Here is a 26304-nt window from a genome sequence, read left to right as displayed (position 1 = left end):
TCATAAACACACCACAAGAATATACAATGCAACTAAGGTGTGAAAACTACTCAAAGCATCGTGTGATAGATGTCTGCTATATAAAAAATTTTAGACATTAGTTAGTTGTGTAAGAATTAAAAGGATCCACAACATTCATATGCCTTCAGCAACTTAGCAAAAATACACAATACACAGAAATTCATGTACAGTAAAATAAAGAGTACGGAGGGCAATGTGATGTGCTGAGTGGGTGTGTAGAACACTTGTCACACTTGTGCCTTCCACGAAGAAATGGTCCATTTGAATTGAGAGTACATGTGACATAGAGATTCCCCTGAATATTTAGCGGGTGCAGCTGTCACAGTTTCCACGTTTTTCAATTCTCTCATAAATACTTCTAGTGCTGATTCTAGTAAGTCACAATTCCATGTTTTAAACAAATATTTCAAAAACAATGAAACAATCAGTGGAGGTACAGTTATAAAGGTAATTTAAATGTCCACACCCACAAAAGTACGATCAACAACAAAACTCCAATAAAAATGTTTTTTTAGTTGCCAACTGGTAGCAGACACATGCAAATTGAATAAGCAGGAACTTGAAGAGCCAAAAGTTACATAATCTGAAGAAAGAGAGAAATTGGTTAAAAGAAAAAGGGCATACACAAGATATTGTTAAGGTCAAGTCATAACTTTTGTTTTGACACTTGCTGAATGCTACATGTATGTTTAATTGTTACACACAGGCTTATTATTAAGTAACTGCGATGAACTGCTGCACATCAAACAGGGAGAAAGATTACAATTTAGCAACCCATCAATGATAAATTAATTCCTCAATAATATATAGCTTCACCCCAAATTACTATTGTATTAACTTACCTTCCTCACTTCCAAAGAATCATGGATCAAAGTGTTGAGGAAATATTTCACTACCCTGGGAGGGTATGCCAAATCTGGATGCACAAGATCCCGAACAAAGCTTAATGCCATTATGTGGTAGCGCCAATGACTAGAGAAAGTAAAATAGAGAATTATCTTCAACGAATACGTACTCAGATAAATATCAAATCTATATTACTAAATCAGACTAGTTTCCTTCATTCTGCTAGATACATTAGATGCAAAGAATTTAATGTCAGATCTGACAAAAATCAAAGCACCTGACACGTTTGTTAAACCGGTACCATAGCATTTGGTAAAGTAATTAAAAAATCATAGAAAAATTATATCAATATATCCAGAGGAGTGAATGAAATGGACATTTAACAGAATCAATGCTGAAAGATGTAGTGATAGTAACACTGAACCAATCCCTATTAAGAAAGAATAATGATAATAAATGACAAACAGTAAATACTGTAATTGTCCTTGTGGGTAATTGTCCTTGTGGAGGCTTCAGTGCCACACTACATCAATGCAGTGGACCCGGCAACACTGTTGTTAGAATTTACAGACAGTGCTCAGATTACTCAATGAGGATTACCAGCAATGTGCACCCACACTCTGGCTCCGTTGGAACACAGTGTACGCGTGCACGAATACTGTTTGTCTGCATATAATTCCGTAAATAAACTGGAGCACCTACCATACCACTGTAGTGTCTGTTCCCTACAAAGAAGTGACCCTTACACAAAAATGGAAGCTTCACAGGTACACAACAAGAACAATGAAAGAGAGTGATATGTGAGTGCCAACCATTCAAGAGATGTGATTATTGAAGATCCACTGTCATCACTTATGAGTTGTTCATTGACTCTCAGTGCAGCAGTTGCACCAGCACCATTTGCTCTTGGGGAAAACATGACAACACTGGGAGGCCACTGCCTTCCAAAGGATAATTTCAAGATAGGCAGCAGATGTCACAAAAACCAAATCACTACTACAGTGAAATTTAAAAACAGGTGTGGAAAACAGTCTAATCCTCAAATGTAAATACTTAGAAGTGTTGCCATCTGTTGTTGGGTACAACAAATATCAGAACTGATATTGGTCTCACCCTTAATATCACAAATATCACGAAAATTAGATTTGTACAAGCTTGCTGAAATTGCAGACAAATTCTCAGATGTTGACTCTCCGCAGGAGTTTACCATATTTGTCACACCACATAATGTTGCAATGGATGACTGACATCACAGCTTGAGTACCTGCCATACTACATAGTTACCCACTGAATAAGGTAAACACTTTTTCACATAGAAGATCTGGCAGTACACAGTCCTCTCCCATATTAGGCTGGGAGGATGGTCTTATTAAAGCTGTTTCAGAGGGAGTGTGGCTTGATGTATATTACAATATTCTTATTACTCAGGAACATCCCTTGTATGGGGGTGTGAGCTGCCAGCAACAAGAACTCCCCAGCAACAGTGATGCCCAGGGGTTACAAAAGCAGCCACCACGCTGCAATTCTTCCGGGGCACTGACTCCAAATGTATGTGTGTTCTCATGGGCATTCTCATGGCGACAGAGGCCATGCATGAACTTTGGCATCACTGAAGTAAACAGCTCATCCTTAGCAATATATGGTTGGGTGATTTTACTTAGCAATATATGGTTGGGTGATTTTACTGAAGTTTACTGACAGCTTTCAAGAAGCACTTCATCATCACTGATGTCACCTTTCCCGTTACAGGTCTAAAATTTCTTTCCCTCTATGACCAAATACTTTATGTCTGTAATAGTTGTGTCCTGGATAGAATAAATAGCTGGCTTATTATTGTAGTAATCTGGCATTATATTTGTGTATTTGGGACTGTCATTGCTTGTAGAATAGTTAACAGAATTTTTTAAATGGGAAAAGAAATTTCCTGAAAAAGTCTGCGATTATTTTGTGAATACAGCCATATAGACTGTTTAATACATATCTTCATTAATATCAATGTACATGTAATTAAGATTTAAGGAATGTATGAATAAGATGCTTTTGCTATACATTATTAGGCTATGAAAGATGAAAAAAATTAACAGTTAAAAATTTTAACAAGTTCACTCATCTAAACTTAGAACTTGTAAAATAATGTTCAGTATCTATATCAATAAAATTTATAGGTATGAAGGGCAAACGTCAACTCTGCTCAGAAGGTACAAGTGCTAGCAGAGAGGCTATACAGCCCCTGAACAGCTACTCATCAGTACAACCCAATCATCTTAATTATTCAGTTTATAACATATCAGTGTCATTGAAAACATTGCTGCTTAGGCTCTGTCTACAGTTCTCTCTGTATAATTCTTAGGCTCATTTATTTCAGCCAGCATCATTTCAATAAGATGTACTGGTTTCTTTAATAGTTGCCTATTCCTCAATTCTCTTTCACTAGAACTTCTGCAGGTTCCTTAAATAAACTTGCATCATCTTCATCATGACTATTCAATTCTTCATTGCCCATTTCAATTGGGAGTTTTCTTGGGTTAAAAAACAAACAACATCCTTACTCAGAATAATCCATGTTTCTGATTCAATCCACACTCAAAAGCCATCAGTACCATCACATTAACCAACAAAGATTTCCGGTTTTCCTCTTGGATCCCATTTCTTTCGCTTTTCCTTGAGAATATGAACAAAACATTTCACCCCAAAAATTTTACATTTATTTAGCTGTATCATCTTTCCACTGAAAACCTCATGAAGTGTTCTGTCATTCATGTGACTTGTACCAATTCTTTTAACACCGGCCGTGCTTACTGCTTCTGCCCCAAAACTTCGGCAGACCTTAAGCTAGCAACGAGCTAGTTCCACAACACTTCTGTCAATATGCTCAGCACATCTGTTCTGCTCTGGAGTGTACGGATTTGTGATGATGAGTTGTATACCATTTAATTTCATCAAATCTTTAACTTCAATATTATCAAATTCTTGTCAGCCATCACAATGAAATGCTTTTGGAAGCTGATAACAAAAATTCTTCACAATGATAACCATTTATGCAATCTTCTCCACAATCTCAGACTTCTGCTAGAGAAAATATAATCTTGAAAAATCGTAAGTGAAGTAGAGAAAATACTGAGGTATTTACACCCTGACAGATCCACACAGTTCAGCATGAATCTCTTCTCCAAGTTGTGTGCCTGGCTGCTATTGCGACTGAAAACTGCTCCTATGCTGCTCACCTTAACACAAGCCTCATAAAATTCTGTGCCAAAGCCTTCAGCTTCAACAACACATTGCTTCACAAACTGTTCGAGATGACATTTGTTCTGATGACCCAAGTGTTCATGCCACATTCGCAGGGATTCCTTTGACGCAAAATTTACCTCAGGATTACAAGGATGACTGTTTTATCACTCAAATCATCATCTTCAATAAGTTGGCACTATTCAGCCACATGCTTTTACAATGCCACTGTTTCGGAACACACACTTGTCTGTCAGTGAATAAAGGTCTAATCCCTTATCCACAGCAAATGATACAGAAAAGATATTTCTTCGGCCACCTGGAGTACACAAAACATTATCCATATTGTATAACTTCCATTCAGCAGTGCCAAAAGCTGCAAAATAAATAGTCCTTTTTCCTAGTGTGTTCATAATTTAATCATTGCCCACAAATATCTGCAGTGGTTTTGAAAACTTGTAAATGATGTACACCACTCAAATTTCTTGACCATGTGATTAGTTGCTCCAAAATAATCAATCCACGAGTGCTTGTCTAATTTTGCACGCATAACTTTACCAATGAAAGCCTGGTCAGGCAGTTCACATTTATTTCAGTTGTGGACACCTTCTTCTTCTTTTTTGTGTACACATTTTTTAATATGGCCAACTCCATCACAATCAAAACATTTCAGCTTATTTTTGTTTGAAGACTTTTCGTATTTATTTGATGAAATAACATTCGGGCCAGTGTTTGTTTACTTTGGTAACAAACAGTACAATTAACTCATCTCATTTCTCCCTCCGATAAGCACAAATACTTTCATCAAATGTTCATACATGCATTAAATGTTTTAGTGTCTGTTGATCTTCAGAGCTTGCCCACCACAACAGTCGCAGACTTTTATAACTATCAGGCAGTACGTCAAGTAGTCACACCAATAACCATGACTTTTCAGATTTCACACTGAGTTGTGGCATTCGAAGAACTAAATTTTCAAAAGAAGCAAGATGTGTGAACATGTTATTGCCTGAACTCTTGTGAAAACTGCAAAGTTTTAAATGACCGGAACGTACAGCTTGTTTTGTTTTCTGTTCAAACATGGCATATAGCTGGTGCCACATATCTCGTGTATTTTTACAGGCAACCGAGAAACCATAACTTCTGCTTTGAGTTTTGATTATGATCTGACTCACTGCATAATGAGCTTGCCCAGCACATGAAAAGCATCTATTTGTGCGGATGTCGCACCTCTCGGCAAATCCACCGGTCTTTCCTATGTCACCAATAAGCACTTCATATGCGCCATCTGACACACGTAATAAATTTAATATTGGAAACTTACATATAAAAGACACATCAAGTTGCAGACAGGCACAATTAATAGATACTCACGTATATCTTTTGGCTACAGCCTTCATCAGAACAGACAGACAGGTGCATGCTTAAGGACAACTCACGCACACATGACCATACCTCATCGTTCCTTTTCACCCACATTTCTGTACGTTTTTTAACGTATGTGTGTGTAGTTTTATGCAGTTTGACGTATTTTTTCATATTTTCACGTATTTGTTTGCACTGTTATGTATTAATGCATATTTTGACGTATCTGCATATTCTTATGTACCTGTGCATATTTTTGTGTACCTGTGCATGTTTCTGCTTGTCTTTAGATATTTTTGATGCATCTTTACGTGTCTTTTCACTCTCCAAGTTCCTCTCAGAACCATCAACACCTGTTTAGCCAATTTCTGCATATTTCCCTTTTCCTTTACACCATTCCTAACACAATGGACACTTGCTCCATCTTTCTGCTCCAGTTCAGAAAAGTATCCATTTCCCACACTAAAATCCAGTCCCACATTCTGTTTCTCAAATTCTGCCTAAACCATGCAATCCCCCAAAAGGCCTAACTGTAAAAATTCCTCCCTTTTCACAATGATCTACACCCTCTCAGATTTCGCCAATCCCTGGACCTCACAAACCTGGTACTGCAAAAACACATCTCCATGGCACAGGTACCACAGAACCACCTCTGCTCCCTCCATAAGATACTACTAGTCTGCAATCCCTACTCCACACATCACATCTCTGAAATTGCATCCCTTGCTCTCCAGCACCTGGAGGAGCATTCCTGACACCACCTCCATAAATTATCCAACCTGCTGACATCCTAGTGCTGCCTCGGGGCACAACTAACCAACCCCTATCATACTCACAGTGTTCCTCCTCGTCCACCCCTCATAGCAGCTAAACCCTGCCTAGCTGACCTTTCCAACATGCCATATCCTCCCAAACTCCCTAATAACCCTCCACCAAATCCAGAGCCAAAGCTTCCTGTAACACTGTTAACCTTTCCACCAAAACTTTGAGCTCCACAGAAGTGTCAAGTCCTATCCAAAGACCTCACATTCAGACCTACACCCAAATTTAACCATGCTGGAGTTGTCAAAGATCTACTCTCCTTCTCCTGATCCCTACAATGAAAGCACTTCTTTGTTTCCAATCCCTCAAACCAAAACCACTCCAATTTCAACAATGAACCCTACCTCTTCCAGTTCATACCACCATCCAACCGTGATCCTCCCCCCTCCCACCTAACCAACCGCTGGTCATCTTACAAGAATTTCTTACCTCCCAACTTCACCTCAAAATCCTTCCCCAGGTCCCTTCCTGGGAACATCAACCTTTCAAGAGAAGAAAGAACAGCCATATACAACATTAAAACAAATCCTGGCCTGATAATCCTACCTGCAGACAAAGGTTCCACCACTGTTGTTATGAATTGTAGTGACTACCTGACAGAAGGCCTCCGCAAATTGTCAGACTCCTCCGCCTATAAACTTGGCCAGAGTGGTCCCACCCCAGAAGCCCAACACAAACTCTAGTCCCTGCTTAAAGCCTAAGGCCCTTCCCCAGAACACCTCCCCTGAATCCATTTCCCTCCTCACTCCTATGACACATCACACTCTCACCTTCTACATGCTCCCCAAAATCCACAAACCCAACAATTTTAGATGCCCCATTGTGGTTGGTTATTGTGCCCCCACTGAAAGAATTTCGGCACTCACTGACCAACATCTCCAACCATTGCCAGTAATGTAGCCTCCCACATCACTCACGGATACCAATCACTTCCTTCGCCAATTCTCCACCATCCCCACCCCTTTACCCCCTGGATCCCTACTCGTCACAAATGACGTCATCTCCCTATACACCAACATCCCTCATGCCCACGGTCTTACCACTATTGAACACTACCTCTCCAAATGTCCTTCGGACTCCAAATCCAATACCTCATACACCTAACCCACAACCACTTCTCCTCTGAAGAGAAGGTGTAGAAACAAATCCACAGCACAGCAATAGGCACCTGCATGGCAACCTCCTATGCCGACCTTTTTATGGGCCATCTAGAGATCTTCCTAGCCTCCCAAAATACCAAATCCCTAGTCTGACTCAGGTTAATTGATGATATCTTCATGATCTGGGCCCAGAGTCAAGACATCCTATCTTCATGCCTTCACAACCTCAACACCTTCTCTCCCATCTGCTTCACATGGTCCTCCTCAACCCAGCATGCCACCTTCCTAGATGTTGACCTACTCCTCTCTGATGGCTCCGTCCACACCTCTGTCCAACTTAAACCCACTACCCACCAACAGTACATGCATTTTGACAGCTGTCATCTCTTCCATACCAAAAAATGCCTCCTATATAGCCTAGCTACCCAGGGACGGCGTATCAGCAGTGACAAAAATCCCATTGCTCAGTATCCTGAGGGTCTCACCAAGGCCTTCAGAGATAGGCATTATCCCCAAGACCTAGTCCACAAACAGACCTCCCATGCCATTCCTCCTCACGATCCCAATCCTCCCACCACCCCCAAAAACCAGCCACAAAGGAGTCCCCTACATCACCCAGTACCATCCCAGACTGGAACAACTGAACCACATCCTTTGACAGAGCTTTGATTACCCATCATCTTGCCCTGAAATGAGGGACATCCTACCAGAGATATTTCCCACCCCTCGTAAAGTGGTATTCCATTGCCCACCCAACCTCCACAGCATCCATCCCTATGCCATTCCCAACCCCATGGTAAAAGGATCATACACCAGTGGAAGAACCAGGTGCAAAACCTGCTCAATCCACCCATCCAGCACTTCTTATTCCATTCCTGTCACAGTTTTATCTTATCCCATCAGGGGCCAGAGCGCCATATCATTTACCAGCTCTGTTGTAATCATTGCACAGCTTTTTACATTGGTATGCCTACCAACCAGCTGTCCACCAGGGTGAACGACCATGGCCAAACTGTGACTAAGAGCAAACTAGCCCACCCTGTGGCACAACATGCAGCTATATGTGAGTGTATTTTAATCGTGCCCATCTGCGACTTGACAAGTCTTCTTTACAGTAAGTAGTAATCTATCTTTTCCTACATTGCTGATATTCTTACATGGAGTTTCCATTGTTTAAACTTATATATAGTCCAATTTTCAATCCCATATACTTCCTCAATACCATTGTAGCCCCGTAAAACAGTTCAGATTTACAGCTGCTAACATTCCAAAGAAGAACATACAGCAACTGTTCATGAATACGCAATCCGAAATGTGCATCTTAATTTCTTCCGAGTAACTTCCTTCACTCCTTTTCAGTTTTCTACATCTTTCATTTTCTTATCTTTTTATTTTTTGCCTACTCCCTCCCAGCTCTGTCACGTACAATGCACTTAACTTTCCACTCTTATTAACTCATACATGATGGTTTAGCTGTAATCTCTGTCTTGCATATTACCCGTCTTCCACCTTTAAGCTCTTAGGTTTTCAAGTCTCAACCAGTGCAGTCCCCAACACTGTTTTTCGTTATCCTGTACGCTAGGTCTCCCCTGATCTGCCATTCTGTGTGACTTTTCCAAAAACTACCCCTTTTCCTAGACCTCTCCAGTCCCCTTTAACCCATCTGCCTTAAGCAGGAGCCAATGGCTCCATAAGCTTGTGTAATTACAACCTTTTATGTGTGTGTTCTCCTGCCACTTAGTGAGTAGATTTTTTATCTATACAATTATACTGTCAAAAATTGATTGTTTTCATTGTTATATATAATTAAGGTGTTATATAATGTTTTCAGATATGTTATTATACAGTACTCTTCCTGTTTATCTGAAATGATCAAGACAGCAGCCGCTTCGGATAACGAAAATTTTGGATAAACCGAAGTCCCCGTTTTCACACAGAAACACCCCGAATTGTGTTAATACCGTGAAATATGATCATAAAATGTGTGATGGGTATGCAGAATGTTACTGATATGGTTGTGAATAAACCTGCACGGGTTTGACTGAAAAAAACTGTGTTGACATGTTAAAAAGGTGCCGAAGTATGATTAAAAACTCAATGTTTTTAAATGCTGAATAATAAAGCTCATTTATTTTGCGTTCTTATAGAAACAAATCCACCTTATTTGGCAGCAGGAAAGAAAACAGGAGTTTTAATTTTATTACCTACTCTTCGGCATAAAAAATAAACTACTCTACAAAATTATGAAACAAAAACTTTTAACTTATGGATGTTGAAGTTTTGGATGCTTTATTAGAACTTATTTTTTGGTAAAAAAAGTCTGTAATGGTTTATGGTTTTTTGTTTTTTGGCTCACGAAACTTTTGTTGTGGCAATATATCTCCTGATGGCTGATGTACTGCAGGGCGGTTCGGATCACTTCATACCTTTTTCTCTGCTTCATCATCTGACACATTCTCTTCTGATGCTTTCTGATTGGTCACGATTTGGACAATTTCTTCCTCGGTCAAATGAAAAAGTCATTTTTCACCCACTCTTCACCATCTTCGAAGTTCGCATATTCACAACCCGGTAGCTCCTCCAGTAAACTCACCAAAATTACATCATTTTCATCTGTTTCTGGCATGTCAGCTTGAGGTTTGGTGTTACCTCCTTCTTCCCAACACTGATGAGTCGCCTTATGATCAAGAGTTTTTCTTTTTTTCCAAGACCTAACGAGAGAAATTGGAGGAATTAGATTCCAAGCTTCAGCAATCCCATGAATGACACTTAAAACATCGATTTTGTTAAGAGCTTGCACAAAATCTTCTTCAGCATCGATCGCATCGATTAACTATTCCAGCAGTTCGTGTCTGTAATGTTTTTTCATCGCCTCAAGAGCACCTTGAACCACTGGTTTACATAGAGATGTGACATGTGGTGAGAGAAACACAACTTTGATATCCCCTTCTTCTAGATTATTTGGATGAGAAGGAGCATTTTCCACATTAAGTAGCAATTTTCGAGGAAGCCCATTCTCCTCCATCTATTTTTCTACACTGGAACAAACTCTGTCTGGAATCACTCTCTGAAGATGGCACCATTCATCCATGCCTTAGACTGATTCGTGTACCACAATGGCAAAGGTTTATCAGCTGGTTGCCATCTAAATGCACTTGGTGTTCTGGATTTGCCAATTAAAGTAAGGTGCAGTTTACGGCTGCCAGTGGCATGCGAGCACAGTAACTTTTTCTTTGCTTTTTTTATATACGGATGCCATTTCTTCTTGTTTAGAGTTAAAGGTTTTTGTTGCCAACATTTTGTAATTCAACCCAGTTTCATCACAGTTGTTAAGTCGTTCGATCACCAGTATAACCTCCTTTGTCGATGATTGTGTGCAGTTTCTTCCTCAAATCAGCGAAATTTTTCAATTTCTGATCGATCTGTCTTCCAATCAGAAATCATGCTCCTACCAACATTCAAATCCGCAGCAACAATCGAAGCGGGCTCACCAGCATCAATTCTCTGCAAAGAGCAAAGCTTTTGTTCCAACAAGATCACATTCTTTTTTCATTTTGCACCCGTAGTCATGTTCAGCGTTTTTTGTACTGACACTCAAGTGATTATATTTTGGTTTTGGACACTTATCTCTGGACATTTGAAAGCACAAAACATTAAATCGAAAACACACAGACGCACGACTTGACAACACTTGAGATGCACTAGATAAAGCTTTTGACTTTTGAAACCAGGCTGTGGCAATAGACGGCAATGGCATGAGACCACACAATACGAACAAGAAACACGCTAAAACTTCAACCAACACATGCACGGATTGAAGACACTCGGACTTTTGATATGTGCCAGTGCACTGATTAGCAGTAGACTGCCAAAAAACACCAGTAAATACATGGCTCCAGATACAGACAAGTTGAAACTTGTCAAGTGTCAGTCTAGATAGCCAAAAGCGTAGCTGCACAATGCGTCAGACAGTGCCAGTGCCAATAAGAGTCGCAAAAAATCGGAAAAACCTGTTCGGATATAATGGATTTCAGATAAACACGATTTGGATAAATGGGAGTTCGCTGTATCAATTTTTTTTATTTATTTTTTTTTTAAAGGGGGGGGGGGGGTAATGAAACAACTTTTTGGAGTGTAAGCTTCATAGGGTTAAGTTACTATTTTGTTTTACTTTGTTATCTCATCATCACGTAAGTAATTAAATTGTAACCTCATTGTCCTGCATACACTACAATGTCTAGTTTTCAGTGCTCGCAAGTACACTTCACTTTCAGCAAGTGTTTTTCTAAAAACACTTATAGTGATGACACCACTGATTGTGTGTTTTTTGGTCATCTTCTGTTTTTGTTGAGGTGTGTGTGGTAACCAAAACCAACTGCGGGAATGCCTTGGGCTGCGAATCGGAGCCGCCAGGCGGGGAAGCCGCCGGCGGTGGAGCATGCACCACTGGGTAAACACAAGGACGAGTCGAACGACAGACCAACAACAACTGACAACAACAGACCACGACCGACTACGACCGACACAACAAGGAAGAGATAAACAATGGAGGCTTGCGGAAACCACAACACCAAACACCAACAGTAAATCCACTCGGAACCAGAGCCAGGCAAATGTCAACAACGAGCAACGACCAGAACGCAGTACCGCCGAGATAGAAACGAAATCCAGGGCGAGTACCAGACTGACTGGACTAGGGCAGAGCGGGTCCCTATATACGAAACCAGAGGGCTATTGGCCGCTGTCTGCACATGGCGTAGCGGTGGCGCACTCGCTGCGCGAGCCGCTGCGCGTAATAGCCACCGCGGACGCGGAGCCCTCTATGGGCTGACCATGTCCATTTGTTCTGGCACATGTTCGACTTCCGCGGCGTGAGGTACTAGAGTGTGTACACTATTTGTTTCTTATGTAGGGTCATGTGTAATTCTGTGTGGTAGAGGATGCTCTTAAAAAAAGGGGGAAGTATGAGTGCAGGGAATTGCAAACAACAGTACGAGTGCTGAGGAGACTGATCAGTAAATTGTTATATTCATTTGGTCATTTATTACTTTCTTGTTCACTCCACTCGTAACATGTGAGCATTTTCCTGTAATGTTAGTTTTCTGTTGCGATTGTTCATTCCAATACTTTTCATATTCTGTTCCATGTTAGATGGTTCACATGCATGCTCTATCAGGCATTTGACAGAGGCAGATGGCTATTTTCTAACTATCAGATTCTTATTTGTTCTCTGTATCTAGTTTTGAAATTTCTGCCTGTAGTTCCAGACACACTGACATAACTAGTCCTGCCAATCAAGTACTCATACAAGGGGTGTAGAGTGCATGGAATATGCAACAATTTTTGACTTCAGGACTTTGTCAAGAACAACAGTTTGGAGGTAAATGTACTAAAGATGGTGCTCCTAGGTTGTGAGTTAAAGGCAGGAGGGAATGGAAAGATCCCTTTTTCTTTTACTTTTATCTTTCAAATGGTGCACTGCAGAAAAAAAATGTTATATTTGGAACAAACACAAACTTGCTAGAAAATCAAGCTTCTTTGAGATGTATTTTCCATGGAGCAGAAGGATGATGCCTGCCAGTATTGTTGATGAGAAGATATGAGACCTGACAACCGATGTGATGGTGTGTCCAATAGCAACACACTTCTTCCTTGATACCTTAGTCCCCCCCCCCCCCCCCCCAACATAACTTCCTCAAGAAAGGTTTGGAGGGATTGGTGGACAGAAGCTGCATCCTTCAAGAAGTTATCTCTTGGCAGGTAAGTGTTATAATTATACATTTCACTTTGAATATCTTGTCTTATTATGTCGTCATATTTTTGGACAATCCTGGGTCACTCTTCTTTCTCATTATTTTCTTTGTTATCATACCAAGTGTTGGTTAGAAATTTGTACCTGGTGCCTCTAAAACAAACTGTTGGTACCTTGAATCTGTTGGATACTGCCATCACAATTATGCAATCCTCCTACCTCTTCAACAATTCTGTTTCCGCTCGTTTACAGTTTGTTGTATTCAGTAAATATGTTTGTTTGTCTGTTTCTTTTTTTCACAGCAAATAGAATACTTTCATGTGTAGTATTTATATTTGCATGAAGTTTATTTATTTCTTCTGTTTGTTCATCTACTATACACCTTACATCATCCACAAATTTGTAGCATTAAATAATGTTGTATATTTTCTTTGTAATTATTGTGTCAAAGATTACATTTTCTATATGGTTGGTGAAAATGTTTGTCAGTGTTCCTAATATTGGGAGGTCCCAACAGTGAGCCTTCTTTCCATAAATAATATTTATTCTCAAAGCGGTGGTATGCAGAATATTCTTATTTTAAGGTTTTTTGTTATTTCTCTAATTTATCTTTGCATAATTTGATGAAAGTGAAAATCTTGAATGATAAACCAATGACAGCATGAGTGCCAAATGCTACAGCATCACAAAATGTAAGCTATCATCATACTGTTTCCACATGACCAGTTCTGCGCGTTTACATCAGCTCAATGTAATTTCATGCTCAAATGAAGAAAGCATGTGAAATATATGGAATGTTTCTTTACATCAAAGCTTTCAATAAGTAGGGCACTAGAAACAGAGTATCTACGCAGAGAATGGACACAACATGAAAAATGAAAGGACCTCTGAGGATAAAATTGTTTCTCTTACACCAAACAATGAGATATTCTTCTTTTCTGTAAATTGTATCTGTGACAATAGAAATATGTACGCACAACTGGAAGTAACGAGACTATTTTAATTGTAAAAGTTAGTATTATCAACATCAGGCATACTTTAAAAATATTAAGACTGTACTTTGTTAAACTATACAATAGTCACACAGGCACCAAGATTTTTTATTCCATAGTGTTTTATAGCTTACTTGGATTAGTCTTTTTTATATAAATACATTCCATTACAAAAAAGAAAATCACACTAAAAGAATTTAGAAAAAACTACAGTGCTAAGACCACTGACTGAAATTTACTACCATCCAACAATTACTCATGCACACTACTTTGAAGACCGCTTTGGATGGCACACTCTCTCTGATTTAGGAAATACAACTCCCACCTACTCACAGATTCCCTTGCTCAAGAGCATCCATTAAAGCATTCAGCAATGAGAGGTACTGTTCCAGATTGTATTTGCTGTTCTCATGTAATTTCTGTAGTCCAAGTTCTACCTCAGTATCTGAAATGGGGTCCACTGATGGAAGGGGTGAACTGTTCCACAATTTACGAGCTGATGCTAGGCAAGTATCTGGTATCTGCAACACATCATTATGCCACATACAAAGCTATAAAAATTACATCAAAGTGCATGTAACTTTTAAAAAAGTATAACAGATTAAATTATAAAATTGTGATACAGTCTTTCATGCAAGAACTTACCTTACGGAGGTATGTCAGAACAGCTGATAGAAACATACAGAAAACTACATGATACTAACCTTACTTTCAGATCTATTAGTTCCTTCTTGAGGGAGGAGGAAAGGATAGATTGGGAAAGGTTAAAAAGGGAGGACAGATCACTCAGGCCCCTGGAGGAGAGGAATCTTTCTATTTTGGGGACAGCGGGAGACAAAGATGAAGGGGAATCAAAGACAATTTTCTGATTAAGTACTGTGCCAGAGATGGTGATGAGAAAAAAATAAATGAAGAGGACCAGAAATGAATAGCACAATTAAGAATACAAGAGAGAGGGACAGAGAGAGATTTTACATCATTGAAAAAGAATTCTTGGGTAAATAAATTACCAACACTAATACTTTATCAACTTAATATGCAGTTGCCCAATGTCTTCACAATTCTGCAGCATGTAGCGATGTGAGCTTGTATACTTTTAATGATGCAAAAGTTTTTTTTTAAATTTTAATTATTAGAGATGACACACAACATTCGTGTTATTTACACTACACAGCCAAACTTATCTGTTAAATTACTACCCTGATTTTCTGTTGAATGCTGGGAGAAAGGGAGCTTACAGCCTCATCTCCTTACTGCTTCTAATAGAATCTACAATGACTAAAAGGTTTATTACTGAATATAAAAACAATCATAACTCGGCAAAGAGAACCACTGGCAACAAGAAATAGCTAATAATATAGAGCACAATGTGATGATTGCACAAGCAGCTTCAACAAAACCAAACGACAGGGGTTTCTGCATAAAATAGTTGTTGCCAACCCTGCAGCAACTTCTGCTGTATAAAAGAATGTATTGTTATATCTAAAAAGAAAGATGATGAGACTTACCAAACAAAAGCACTGGCAGGTCGATAGACACACAAACATACACACAAAATTCAGCTTTCGCAACCAACGGCTGCTTCGTCAGGAAAGAGGGAAGGAGAGGGAAAGACGAAAGGATGTGGGTTTTAAGGGAGAGGGTAAGGAGTCATTCCAATCCCGGGAGCGGAAAGACTTACCTTAGGGGGAAAAAGGACGGGTATACACTCGCACACACACACATATCCATCCGCATATACACGGACACAAGCAGGCATACCAGTGAAGACGCAAAAAATGTAGCACTTGAATTTTATTCAATGGAAGCAATGTCTTACCTCTAGATTAATGGTAATGGTTGGAAAATGTTTATGTACTGTTTCCACCAAATTGTCCAGCAAGTTGATGACTGATGCTTTTTCTGAAGGTTTAGCAAGAACAATAGCTGGCCACAATGAGTTCAACATTGTCCAGTCGTGCCTAGTTACCAGTGGGTTCTGCTTCGGACCCAATAAAACATATAATGCACCCTGTAAGAAAACATATTTACATTCCATGAAAAGAAAAACTATCTTCAGGAAATACTCAAATATACAAAGAAAGAAATGGGAGTACAACACAAAACGCTGCTAGTTAAAAATCATAAAAAAGGTAAGAGCAATCTTAGTTTCCAGAACAGCAGGTTATTTGATTAGAAGCTTTGTCCCAAATATGAAGTGCTTTATTCTTACATATTTTGTCAATATGACTAGGGGTTTTGAATCCTAAAGTTAAGTACCGGTATGAGCCATTTTACATATTTGTATTTACATTTATCAAGCACATGAAGTATTAAAAAAAATGGGTGCCAGTTCCAAAAAATTACCCTGGTTATCTCTGTATACTAAGACATACAAGTTCATCACCATCACTATTTGAAAAGCAAATATTTTAGATATTGAGTGTTTTATTAGAAATACAGCTCTGAAATTCTAATCATCATTGCCCTATATAGGACTGATATCACTTCCAATGAAATCTGAGTAAATTGTGTGTTGGATAACATATCTTAGTTAAACTAAAGCCTCCAGACCTGTAAAGTATATTATTTGATAACATCTAATCTTAATCAGTTCATTTATTGCACTGACCCTGCAATTTGGTACCTGCACCATAACACTGGTATCTTATAATTTCATTTCATGTTCTTAAGAGGTGCAGATAGCATTAGGAGTAACAGATACATTGGTAAAAGGGGTGTGCAGTGATGCTAAATTTTTAACAAGCATTTCATGATTGTCACTGAAAAGATGGGGTTCTTACATTCAGTAGATACTGCCAGGAAACATCTCAAACCAGCCATTATAAACCACTTCAGTAACATGAATATGACTCTCACTACACCAGTACACATAATTTCCAATATAAAATATTTAAAACTAAAAATTTCTCGTGGTTATGATAACACATCAATGAAAGTTAAGAGTTATCTTCTCAGTTTAAATATGTAACCAGTCAATTATCAGTGGTCTATTTCCTGAATGGTTAAAATGTGTTCAAGTTAAATCTCTGTTTAGAAAAGAGATGAAGAAATGACACCAAATTTCTGTACAGTTTCACTGTTTCCAGCATTTCTGAAAATATTAGAAAAATATACAATCAGCATCTTTAACGTTTGACTTCAAATAATAATATGAAATGTCGTGTGGCTAGGGCCTCCCGTCAGATAGACTGGTTACCTGGAGCACGTCTTTTTAACATGAAAAGGCTAGATTGCTGCTGTTTGGAGATGATATAAATATTATTGATAATTAGCAAATCAAGAAGTTTCACGAAGTTTGTTAAAGAAATTTTCATGGACGTTAATAAAAGGTTCCTAGGTTTCGGCCAATAAACTTCGAAAAACATACTACATGCACTTCAGAGCTTTTAAAAAGTTTACCCATCAGGATACATCCAAAATACAATGAGAAGCAGACAAAAGAGATTGACAGTGCTAAATTCTTTGGATTACAGCAGTATAATAAATTCACCAAAACTGAGAAATCTATTGGGTTCAGTTAAGGATGACCTTGGCCTGAGGAAATGTGGTGTGTACAAGATTCCTTGTTAATGTGGGGTAGTGTATATAGGCCAAACATGCCACACAGTACAAGAACGCTGCGATGAACATCAGCATCATGCACTCCTTCGTCAACCGGAAAAGTCGGCAATTGCGAAACACTGTCTGAATACAGGACATTGGATTATTTATTAAAAGATCGAAGTTTTATCACTGGTATCATCTTTCTGGGATTGCATCATTAGGGAAGCAATACATATCCGTACAATAAATAATCTCATCAACAAGGATGCGGGATTTCAACTGAGCACAGCCTGGAACTCTGCACTGGCTGCTATTAAATCACGACACGAAAATCAAGATTCTTCGATAACAGACCCTTCATAACCTTGGTCTAGTATGGTCGTTTGTGAGTAAGTCTGGCCGCACTGTTGGCAAACGCAGCGTACAGAGCATGCGCAGGAGAGCTGCTCTGCCATTTTCGGAAGAGGGAGTTTGAATATGGCACCATCTATCTGCAAATTATTGCGCATGCACGATTTCTGTGCCAGAGCATTCTTCACGTGCATGTTCTAGAAACGGGGTGTCAATGTGCGGATACAGTCAGTCGTACCTAGCCACCAGCAAGGTTGAACCACCTGAAAATGTCAAGAGAGTTGCTCCGAGGAAATATTGTGGAATTTGCGCAACGTGATATGACGGCAAATCCATGAAGACTATTTACAAGTTTAAATTTGTTTGGGACAGCTCAGGTGATGATCCACATGGTAGTCAGTCAAGAAATCCCAACACCATATAAATTATTGCACATGTGCATAAAATGGTCCAGGAGGATCACTACTTTAAAGTCTGAGATACTGCTAAAGCTATAGGAATGTCGTCTGAATGGAAACAACACATTTTAACAGTGGAATTGGGTATGAGAAAGTTACCTGCCAGATTGTTGCCCCGACTCTGAAAGCAGGATCAGAAATGCATCACAATGGATATGTCCGAACAATGTTTGAGCCCTTTTCAGAGCAACAAACAAGATTCTTTAGTGTCAGTTTGCATTCACAGATGAAACTGATCCACTGATATAGCCCAGAGACAAAATAATAGTCAGAGCAATGGAAACATGTTGATTCACCACCACCAAAGTAGGCAAAGGCGATAAGGTCGGCCGGAGAGCTCATGGCGTCAGTTTTCTGCTACTTGAAGTAGTTTCTTCTGACAGATTATCTTCTCACTGGTCAAACGATTACAGGACAATATCAAGTTAAGCACTTCGATCAAATTCAGCAAATGATATGCAAAAAAGGGGAAGGTTTGGCAATGATGAGAGTCATCTTTCACCAAGACAATGCATGCCTATACTCAAGTGTAATTTCCTTGGGAAAAGTACAACTAAGATACAGATTGTTGTCACGTCTGCCTTATTCACCTGATTTTGCTCCATCAGACTTCCATCTCTTCCTCTAGCTTAAAATTTTCCTTTATGGACAGAGATTCTCGTCAAACGAAGAACTGACAGCTGAAGTTGAGGCCTGGAAGAATCTAAATTTCAAGATGGGATCAAAGCACTGGGAATATCGCAAGACTAAGGGCATTAATGTACAGGGAGACTATACTGAAAAATTTCCCAGAACTTCTCCCTCATTTGCTTCACCTGGTCCTACTCAACCCAACAAGCCACCTTCCTAATTGTTGACCTCCAACTCAAAGATGGCTAAATCAGTACGTCCATCCATAACAAACCTACTAACCACAAGCAATACCTCCACTTCGGCAGCTGCCACCCATTCCATACCAAGAAGTCCCTTCTGTACAGCCTAGAGACCCGTGGTCGTTGCACCTGCAGTGGCGAGCAGTCCCTCTCAAAATATACCGAGGGTCTCACTGAAGCCTTCATGGACCATAAATATCCTTCCAACCTTGTGCAAAAACTTATCTCCTGTACCCTACCTTTCTAGTTTCCCTCCATCTCCTGAAGTCCCACTGTCCAGCCACAGAGGACCATTCCCCTCTTAACTCATTACCACCCAGAACTGGAGCAACTGAATTCCATTCTCCGCCAGGGTTTCGACTACCTTTCATCGTGCCCTGAAATGAGAAATGTCCTGCCCACTATCTTTCCCACGCCTCCCACAGTGATATTCCATTGTCCACCGAACCTACACAATATACTCATCCATCCCTACAGAACCCCTGCTCCCAACCCCATACATCATGGCTCATACCCCTGTAATAGACCTAGATGCAAGACCTGCCCCATCCATCCTCCCACCACCACCACCACCACCACCACCGCCGCCTACTACAATCTGGTCACGAACATCACCTATCCCATCAAAGGCAGGAATACCTGTGAAACCAGTCATGCGATCTACAAGCTACGCTGCAACCAACGTGCTGCATTGTATGTGGCCAGGACAACCAACAAGCTGTCTGTCGACATGAATGGCCACCAACAAACTGTGGCCAAGAAACAAGTGGACCACCCTGTTGCTGAGCATGATGCCAAACATGACATCCTTCATTTCAATGGTTGCTTCATAGCCTGTGCCATAACGGACCTTTCCCACCAACACAAGCTTTTCTGAATTATGCCGGTGGTAACTTTCACTGCAATATATCCTACGTTCCCATAACCCTCCTGGCCTCAACCTTCGTTAGTCATTGTTCTCACCCAACCAGCCCCTTCCCTGTTCCCGTTCCAGCACTACACAGCCCTCATTCCACCATCGCACCCAGTCTTTTTACTTCTGTCCTTTTTCGCTACCCCTCCCTTGCGACCCGTCTAACCTGCAGCACTTCACTGTCCACCACCCCCTACCCTATTATCCCTCCCCCTCCCCACCACAGCCTCCCCCTTACCCTTACCCAGCCATTGCTCCCATCATACACTGGTTCTGCTGCTCACAGTGCGGCCTCAGTTGCCTCAGAGAGTTGCATTTGCATGAGTCAGTGTGTGTATGAGTGTGTGTGGTCTATTTTTGATGAAGGTCTTACTGGCCAAAAGCTTTATTTGTGACAGTCTTTTTGTTGTGCCTGTCTGCGACTCAACATCTCCAATATGGTGAGTAGCAACTTTCCTTGTCATAATTATATTATAGTTTACTTGTTTTTATTAAATCCTCCTTAAGGACAGTGTACAGTATCTATATTCGCAAGCATCAGGTATTATTTTGCTCAGTGTCTGTTTAAATTTGCTGTCAAAAATTCTATATCCCTGTCACATCTTCCTGTTATTCGAAAGTGCAATGTTGCCACTGGTTGCTCATTGGGGGAAATTACTCCTCTCTTGTAAGAATTTAGCTGTGTTATAAAATGAGTTATTAGCATAAAGATAAGTGTTGATGTCCATTAGCAAATAGTTTTGCCAAGTTGTTGGATTCACCATGCAACTCACAGAGTAACTTAAAATGTGAAAACTACTATTGCTTAAGGAGTCACTATCTTGACCATTTAGATTTTCCTTTGTGCCTCTGACACTTCATCAACAATTTTTAATGCTAGTTATGAACATGGACGACGGAAGCATATTCTGCATTCCAAGTTAGTGTACTGAACTGAAATATTCTTTGCAGGGGGGTAGCCACTTGTCACTGAAAGTTCATTCCTAGACTGACAAATGGCAGGCCTGCAGTAGACTGAAACCATGTCTTGCGGATGCAACAGATTTGCAGTGATTTATTAGATGCACAGACAGATCGTTAGATGTGGACCAGTCCTTTTGGAGGTCATTTAATTGCCCACAGTTGACTTGACAGCAGAGCATCAAGCACACTGATGTGCCATTGTGCTCATGGACAAGTGTGCTTGTTATGTTACACACACATTCTTACACGCATTATCTTTCCAAATTGTACAATATCAGTAATCAAAAATTGGTTACATTTTCAATATATATATATGCAGAATAAAAAAGTATTCGAAACTATCTCTGATAAAATAGTTCATCTGCATACGATTTGTCACAAGGCAGCATTTGCTAGATAATTTCAAGTTGTCGCATTTTTAGGAATAATTTGCATCTATATTCACATTTACTGCAAATGCAAATTTTCAGGTCCCTAATTATTAATAATGACAAATAATGTACTAAATAAAATCTGACCACTGTATATCCTTGTTGCAGTAATGTGATCAGTGTAAATAAGTGTAAACTGATTTTTCTCTGATGTGTGACTACAACAGTCAAAGTATTATCACACGCACCTCAGTGTACTGAACATTTGCATGTTTTGTGACAAGTTTATTATCTTTCAAATTAATATATATTTGATATTTTTTGACATTTCACATCCATAACAACGATTTCACTCTGGATCTGTGGAAGATACATTAACATTTTCTTTCCTTTGTAGTCATGTATTATATTACTCATTTCATGATATATTCTGAATCCTTGACAACCTCCTCACTATGGACCTATAGAATGAACAGTAAGTCTAATCTAATGCAGTGAAGTAATGCTGTACAACTGCTGATATAGCTGCATGCTCAAATTAAGTGCACTGTTAATGTTCTTCAGAGCTCTGTTCTGTAGGTTTCTCAATATAAGATACACCACATTGACATGTTATGCAGTATACATTTGTTTTTAGTCTAAATTATATTTAGCACAGCACACCAGACACTGAAGTTTTGATGGAGGGGTAAATATGCTTTGGAAATCATACTGACTTGTGTCACAGCACGCATATCCTTTTAATATTATGAGTATCTGTGTTGCTTAAAAACCTCTCTCAGATGTTAGAATTCTTTCACAAGACCATTTTTTCTGAAAGTGTGCCATCTCTGTAGATCAACATTTTAAGGACATAATTTCATTTCCAGAACTGCGTACTGCACATCTGAAGAAAAAGGTTATGGTGCTATTGAAATATCATGGGAAAACTTGGAGATTAGCCATTACTCCAAAAAATCCTGGAAACACAAACTGCTGTTTAGTATTTCTCCAAACAATTATGATAATCAATCTTCACATAAAATGTCAACAAATAAATCAGTCAGCAAGAGCAACTCTCCCAAACAAACAACTTCGTTCAAGTCCCAGTCTGGCATACAGTTTGTTGTGCAGTTTCATAACAGCACACACACACTACTTCAAAGCAAAATATTCCTTCCAGCAACAAATAATTCTTAGAGACAACACAAAGAAACAAATTGTAATAATACTACTGTATTAACTCTTAACTCTTATAAATTTAAGAAGGACAGAGAGTGCAGTTGGCTGATGGAAGGATTCAGCCAAAGTAGACTGCAGATGGTGCAGTAAAGGGAGATTGAAAAAGATGCCACAATAACAAATAAATAACTACCTTAAATTGGTCATGATGCTCCTTGGAATCTTCCTTTAAATATTCCAATAATTTTGGTACAAGTACAAGATAAGAATAAGAAAATGTGTCAAGTGCTGTGAACAATGTTTGTTGTGCTCTTGAACGAACCTGGAAATTTCAAAAGTTGAACCCATATAGAAAAAAATGCAATACAAATGTTGTGAATATCATTAATAATCAAATCTAAAAAAACATATATCAATAATTAAATGTACAATTTACAGTTTCCAGAGCCACATGCAAAAGTCTGCAAAAATTCACAATGTTTATTTCACATTTTGAGTCTCATTATCGACAAACAATGTACACAGGAGAAGACATAACATATGATAAAAATATCTGCCTTTTGAATATGTACACACACACATACATAAACCTTCACTATCAGAATTTTTTGCTTTCTCATTTTCATTGGTTATAGCAGAGGACAGAGAAAGTAAATTACACACTGCATGACAGAACTATAGGGAGTGGAAGCTATATGCTTCACCTCCAACATATATTTCTGTCTACAAAGGTAATGAGATTTGTATTTTGTGCTTTGAACAAACCATCTATCTACTTACACGTCATGAAGAGAGATTTAATATTTATATTTGTTATAGTGAGCCGAAAAGAAGGGGGGGGGGGGGGGGGGGCAGAGGCAGCAGAACAGCAATGGATGCATGGTAGAACCTAATGGCACACCACATTTCCATTTTAAAACAATATCAGAATGCAGTAAATCATGGTTATTCCACATTACTCGCCTACTGCAGACATTTCTCTTAAAATAGGCTCTAAAGTATTGCCTGAAGGATCCAGCAAATTAAAAAAAAGAGAGATGGAATCATGACCTGTGCTATCAACTCACCTCACTATAATGACTAGTACTGAGTGTCAGAAGACTAAGCATAATAAGACTGTGTGTTTCTGTTAAGCAAACTGTGCTACGTTCTTGTAAGGACTCATACTGAAGATATGCTCTGTCGACAAGAACGGCACGCATATGTCTCTTTTGCCCAACAAGTTTGTCTTCAAGAAGTTTCTTCACTACATGAAAATTTTTCCAGTGTGCATCAAAATTGCTTCGTGTATTACTAACACGTATAATGGAATCCCAAATCTGAAAATAAAAAGAGCCAAAAGGAGTACAAACACTGGAAACACAATAAAATTTTAAATACTAAGTCAAACGCAACCATTTTTTTAAAAAAATAATTTATGATCCCGGTGAAGTTCAAGAATGAACAGATTACGATATTTAGTTACTAACACAAACTGAAAGTGACTTTTCAGTCTTTTCCGACGGATCTGGTGCAAACACACTTCTCGGGTTTGACGCCCTGTAATGTTGTGCAAATCCCACAATATTTCATCGATACAACTGTTTGACATCTTCAGGCAGTGGTAGATGCTCTTGCTGCTGCTGCAACTCACACTTCACAGCACCGACAATGCGGTAAATCCGAGAAATGTATTTGCGACAAACTGAAACCCTATATTCTCAGTTTCTCTCTGCGTATTTCGATGATCTTATATTGTGACTATCCACTTTGTACACGTACTTGGCCATTGAAGGACACATTAAGACTGTGATATGTATGAAACCTTATTTTACTTACTTGTTTAAAATTTTTGTGCAGTCATCAATATGACAACTTTTGCACATGTTGCACACAAGACTCTTAGTGTAACTGTTGATAGTTACAAGCATTAACAGAACATAAAATTCGTAAATGATTGTTACAAAATTTCTCATAAATGAACAGCATATAATGAATCCTAATTTTTATAAATATATTTTTCAGTAATAAACATACATGAAACATCTTATGTCCAGCTTGCATATTCATTATGTTGCACAACAGCAAACTCAAATATCTGGTGTTTAATTTTTTTTTTTTTTTAATCTGAATGGTTTCTGGTTGACTGTATTCAGAGATTCTCACAACTTAGCATACTATATAAGCCCATTAATGTTTAGGTTTAAACCTGTAAGTTTTAACTTTGTTGTGTGTCTAGAGCGGTTGCATTTGGGTCTGGAGTTGCAGTCACATGTATCACTACATTTACTTGCTTCAGTTTGCTAACAGACAAAGAATCGTCAATGTGTAGTGGAGTAACTATAAAACTGCACAAAAACATCACAAAACAATTCTTTAGGGCCTAACCTATACAAGCAGGTTGCAAATCTTCAATTTTATTGGCAGAAATTGTTAATCACATTGTCAATATATTGAAGCGATCCTTAAGCCTTCGACAATATTGTCAATGTGATTTCATAATGATAAGATATAAAAAACCCAAAAAGAAGTATGTGCTGCAATTATGATGATGATTGGTTTGTGTGGCACTCAACTGCACAGCCATCAGTGCCCGCATGTGTGTCTCTCTTTTCTGATGAAGACTTTGGACAAAAGCTTAATGTGAACAGTCTTCTCATTGTGCCTGTACGGAACTCAACATGCCACCTTTACAGTGGACAGCAATCTGTCCTTTCCTTAATTGTTAATATTCCGACCCGGTCTTTCCGTTGTTTGTCTGAAGAACACGGCAGTTCTGAGTGCGAAGACTGTAACAGTTGAAATTGAAAACTTGCGAGCGAAATTTAATAGAAGTTCTGCAATAGAAAAACTGCAAAATGTTTCTGTACACTACAGAATATACGGTAACGAAATAAGGGGTATTACTAAAAGGAGACAATATTTTGTCAAAAGGAAGCTATGAAGTGGAAAATAGGTAAGGATGTGGAAACACATGTCCAGACTTTTTACTGTGATGATATTTAAGTCTTATATCTGCTAATAAAAAGCGACTGTGTGTCCTGTAAGTTCAAAAGTCTCATTTTGCATAATCTGAAAGAAATATACATAGCTTTCAAACACATATATCCTTCTGATAAAATTGGTTTTATGAAGTTCTGTGAACTTTGCCCAAAATATGTGTTACTGTAAAGTCATGGACTGCATAACATATGTGTATGCATTTATGACAAAAATGTAAAACTGTAGGTGAATGTTGCACAGGGAAAAGAACCATGCACTGAACTTTTACAGAAACTTGTTTGCAATCTGGAAAATGAGGAGTGCATGCTGCATGCTGTTCTGAGTGTCCTGAAGGATATAAACTGCATAATTTTTTACTGGAGCAGGAATTCTTACAAGATTCTGAAAATGTTATTTTCAAGCAACCGATTCTAACTTATTGACCTGCATTGCACATATTAATGAAGGCAGGTGAAGACTTTGTTAAGTATCTTGTGCAAAAACTTCAAAACTTGGCACAGCATTGTTAAATATCAATTTCTCAGTGTCACTACTAAAATTAAGCAAGAAAACATTCCCTGA

At 38.9% G+C, this 26304-nt stretch overlaps 1 protein-coding gene across 1 annotated transcript in view; it reads right to left on the bottom strand.

Annotated features, from left to right (window-relative positions):
* Positions 1-26304, bottom strand: part of LOC126187752 (proteasome activator complex subunit 4-like) — a 255098-nt gene that overhangs the window by 109623 nt on the left and 119171 nt on the right. Inside the window, exons 17-21 of the mRNA XM_049929005.1 lie at positions 23829-24080; positions 22955-23083; positions 15946-16137; positions 14460-14647; positions 864-993 (exon numbers count right to left, since the gene is read on the bottom strand). Of these exons, the coding sequence (XP_049784962.1) occupies positions 864-993; positions 14460-14647; positions 15946-16137; positions 22955-23083; positions 23829-24080 (891 nt within the window). The remainder of the gene's footprint in view (positions 1-863; positions 994-14459; positions 14648-15945; positions 16138-22954; positions 23084-23828; positions 24081-26304) is intronic.

Source organism: Schistocerca cancellata, chromosome 5 (genome assembly GCF_023864275.1).
Source record: "Schistocerca cancellata isolate TAMUIC-IGC-003103 chromosome 5, iqSchCanc2.1, whole genome shotgun sequence".
Lineage (NCBI taxonomy): Eukaryota > Metazoa > Arthropoda > Insecta > Orthoptera > Acrididae > Schistocerca > Schistocerca cancellata.
Note: the sequence above shows the minus strand (reverse complement) of the source record. Positions and strands in the feature narration are given on the sequence as shown.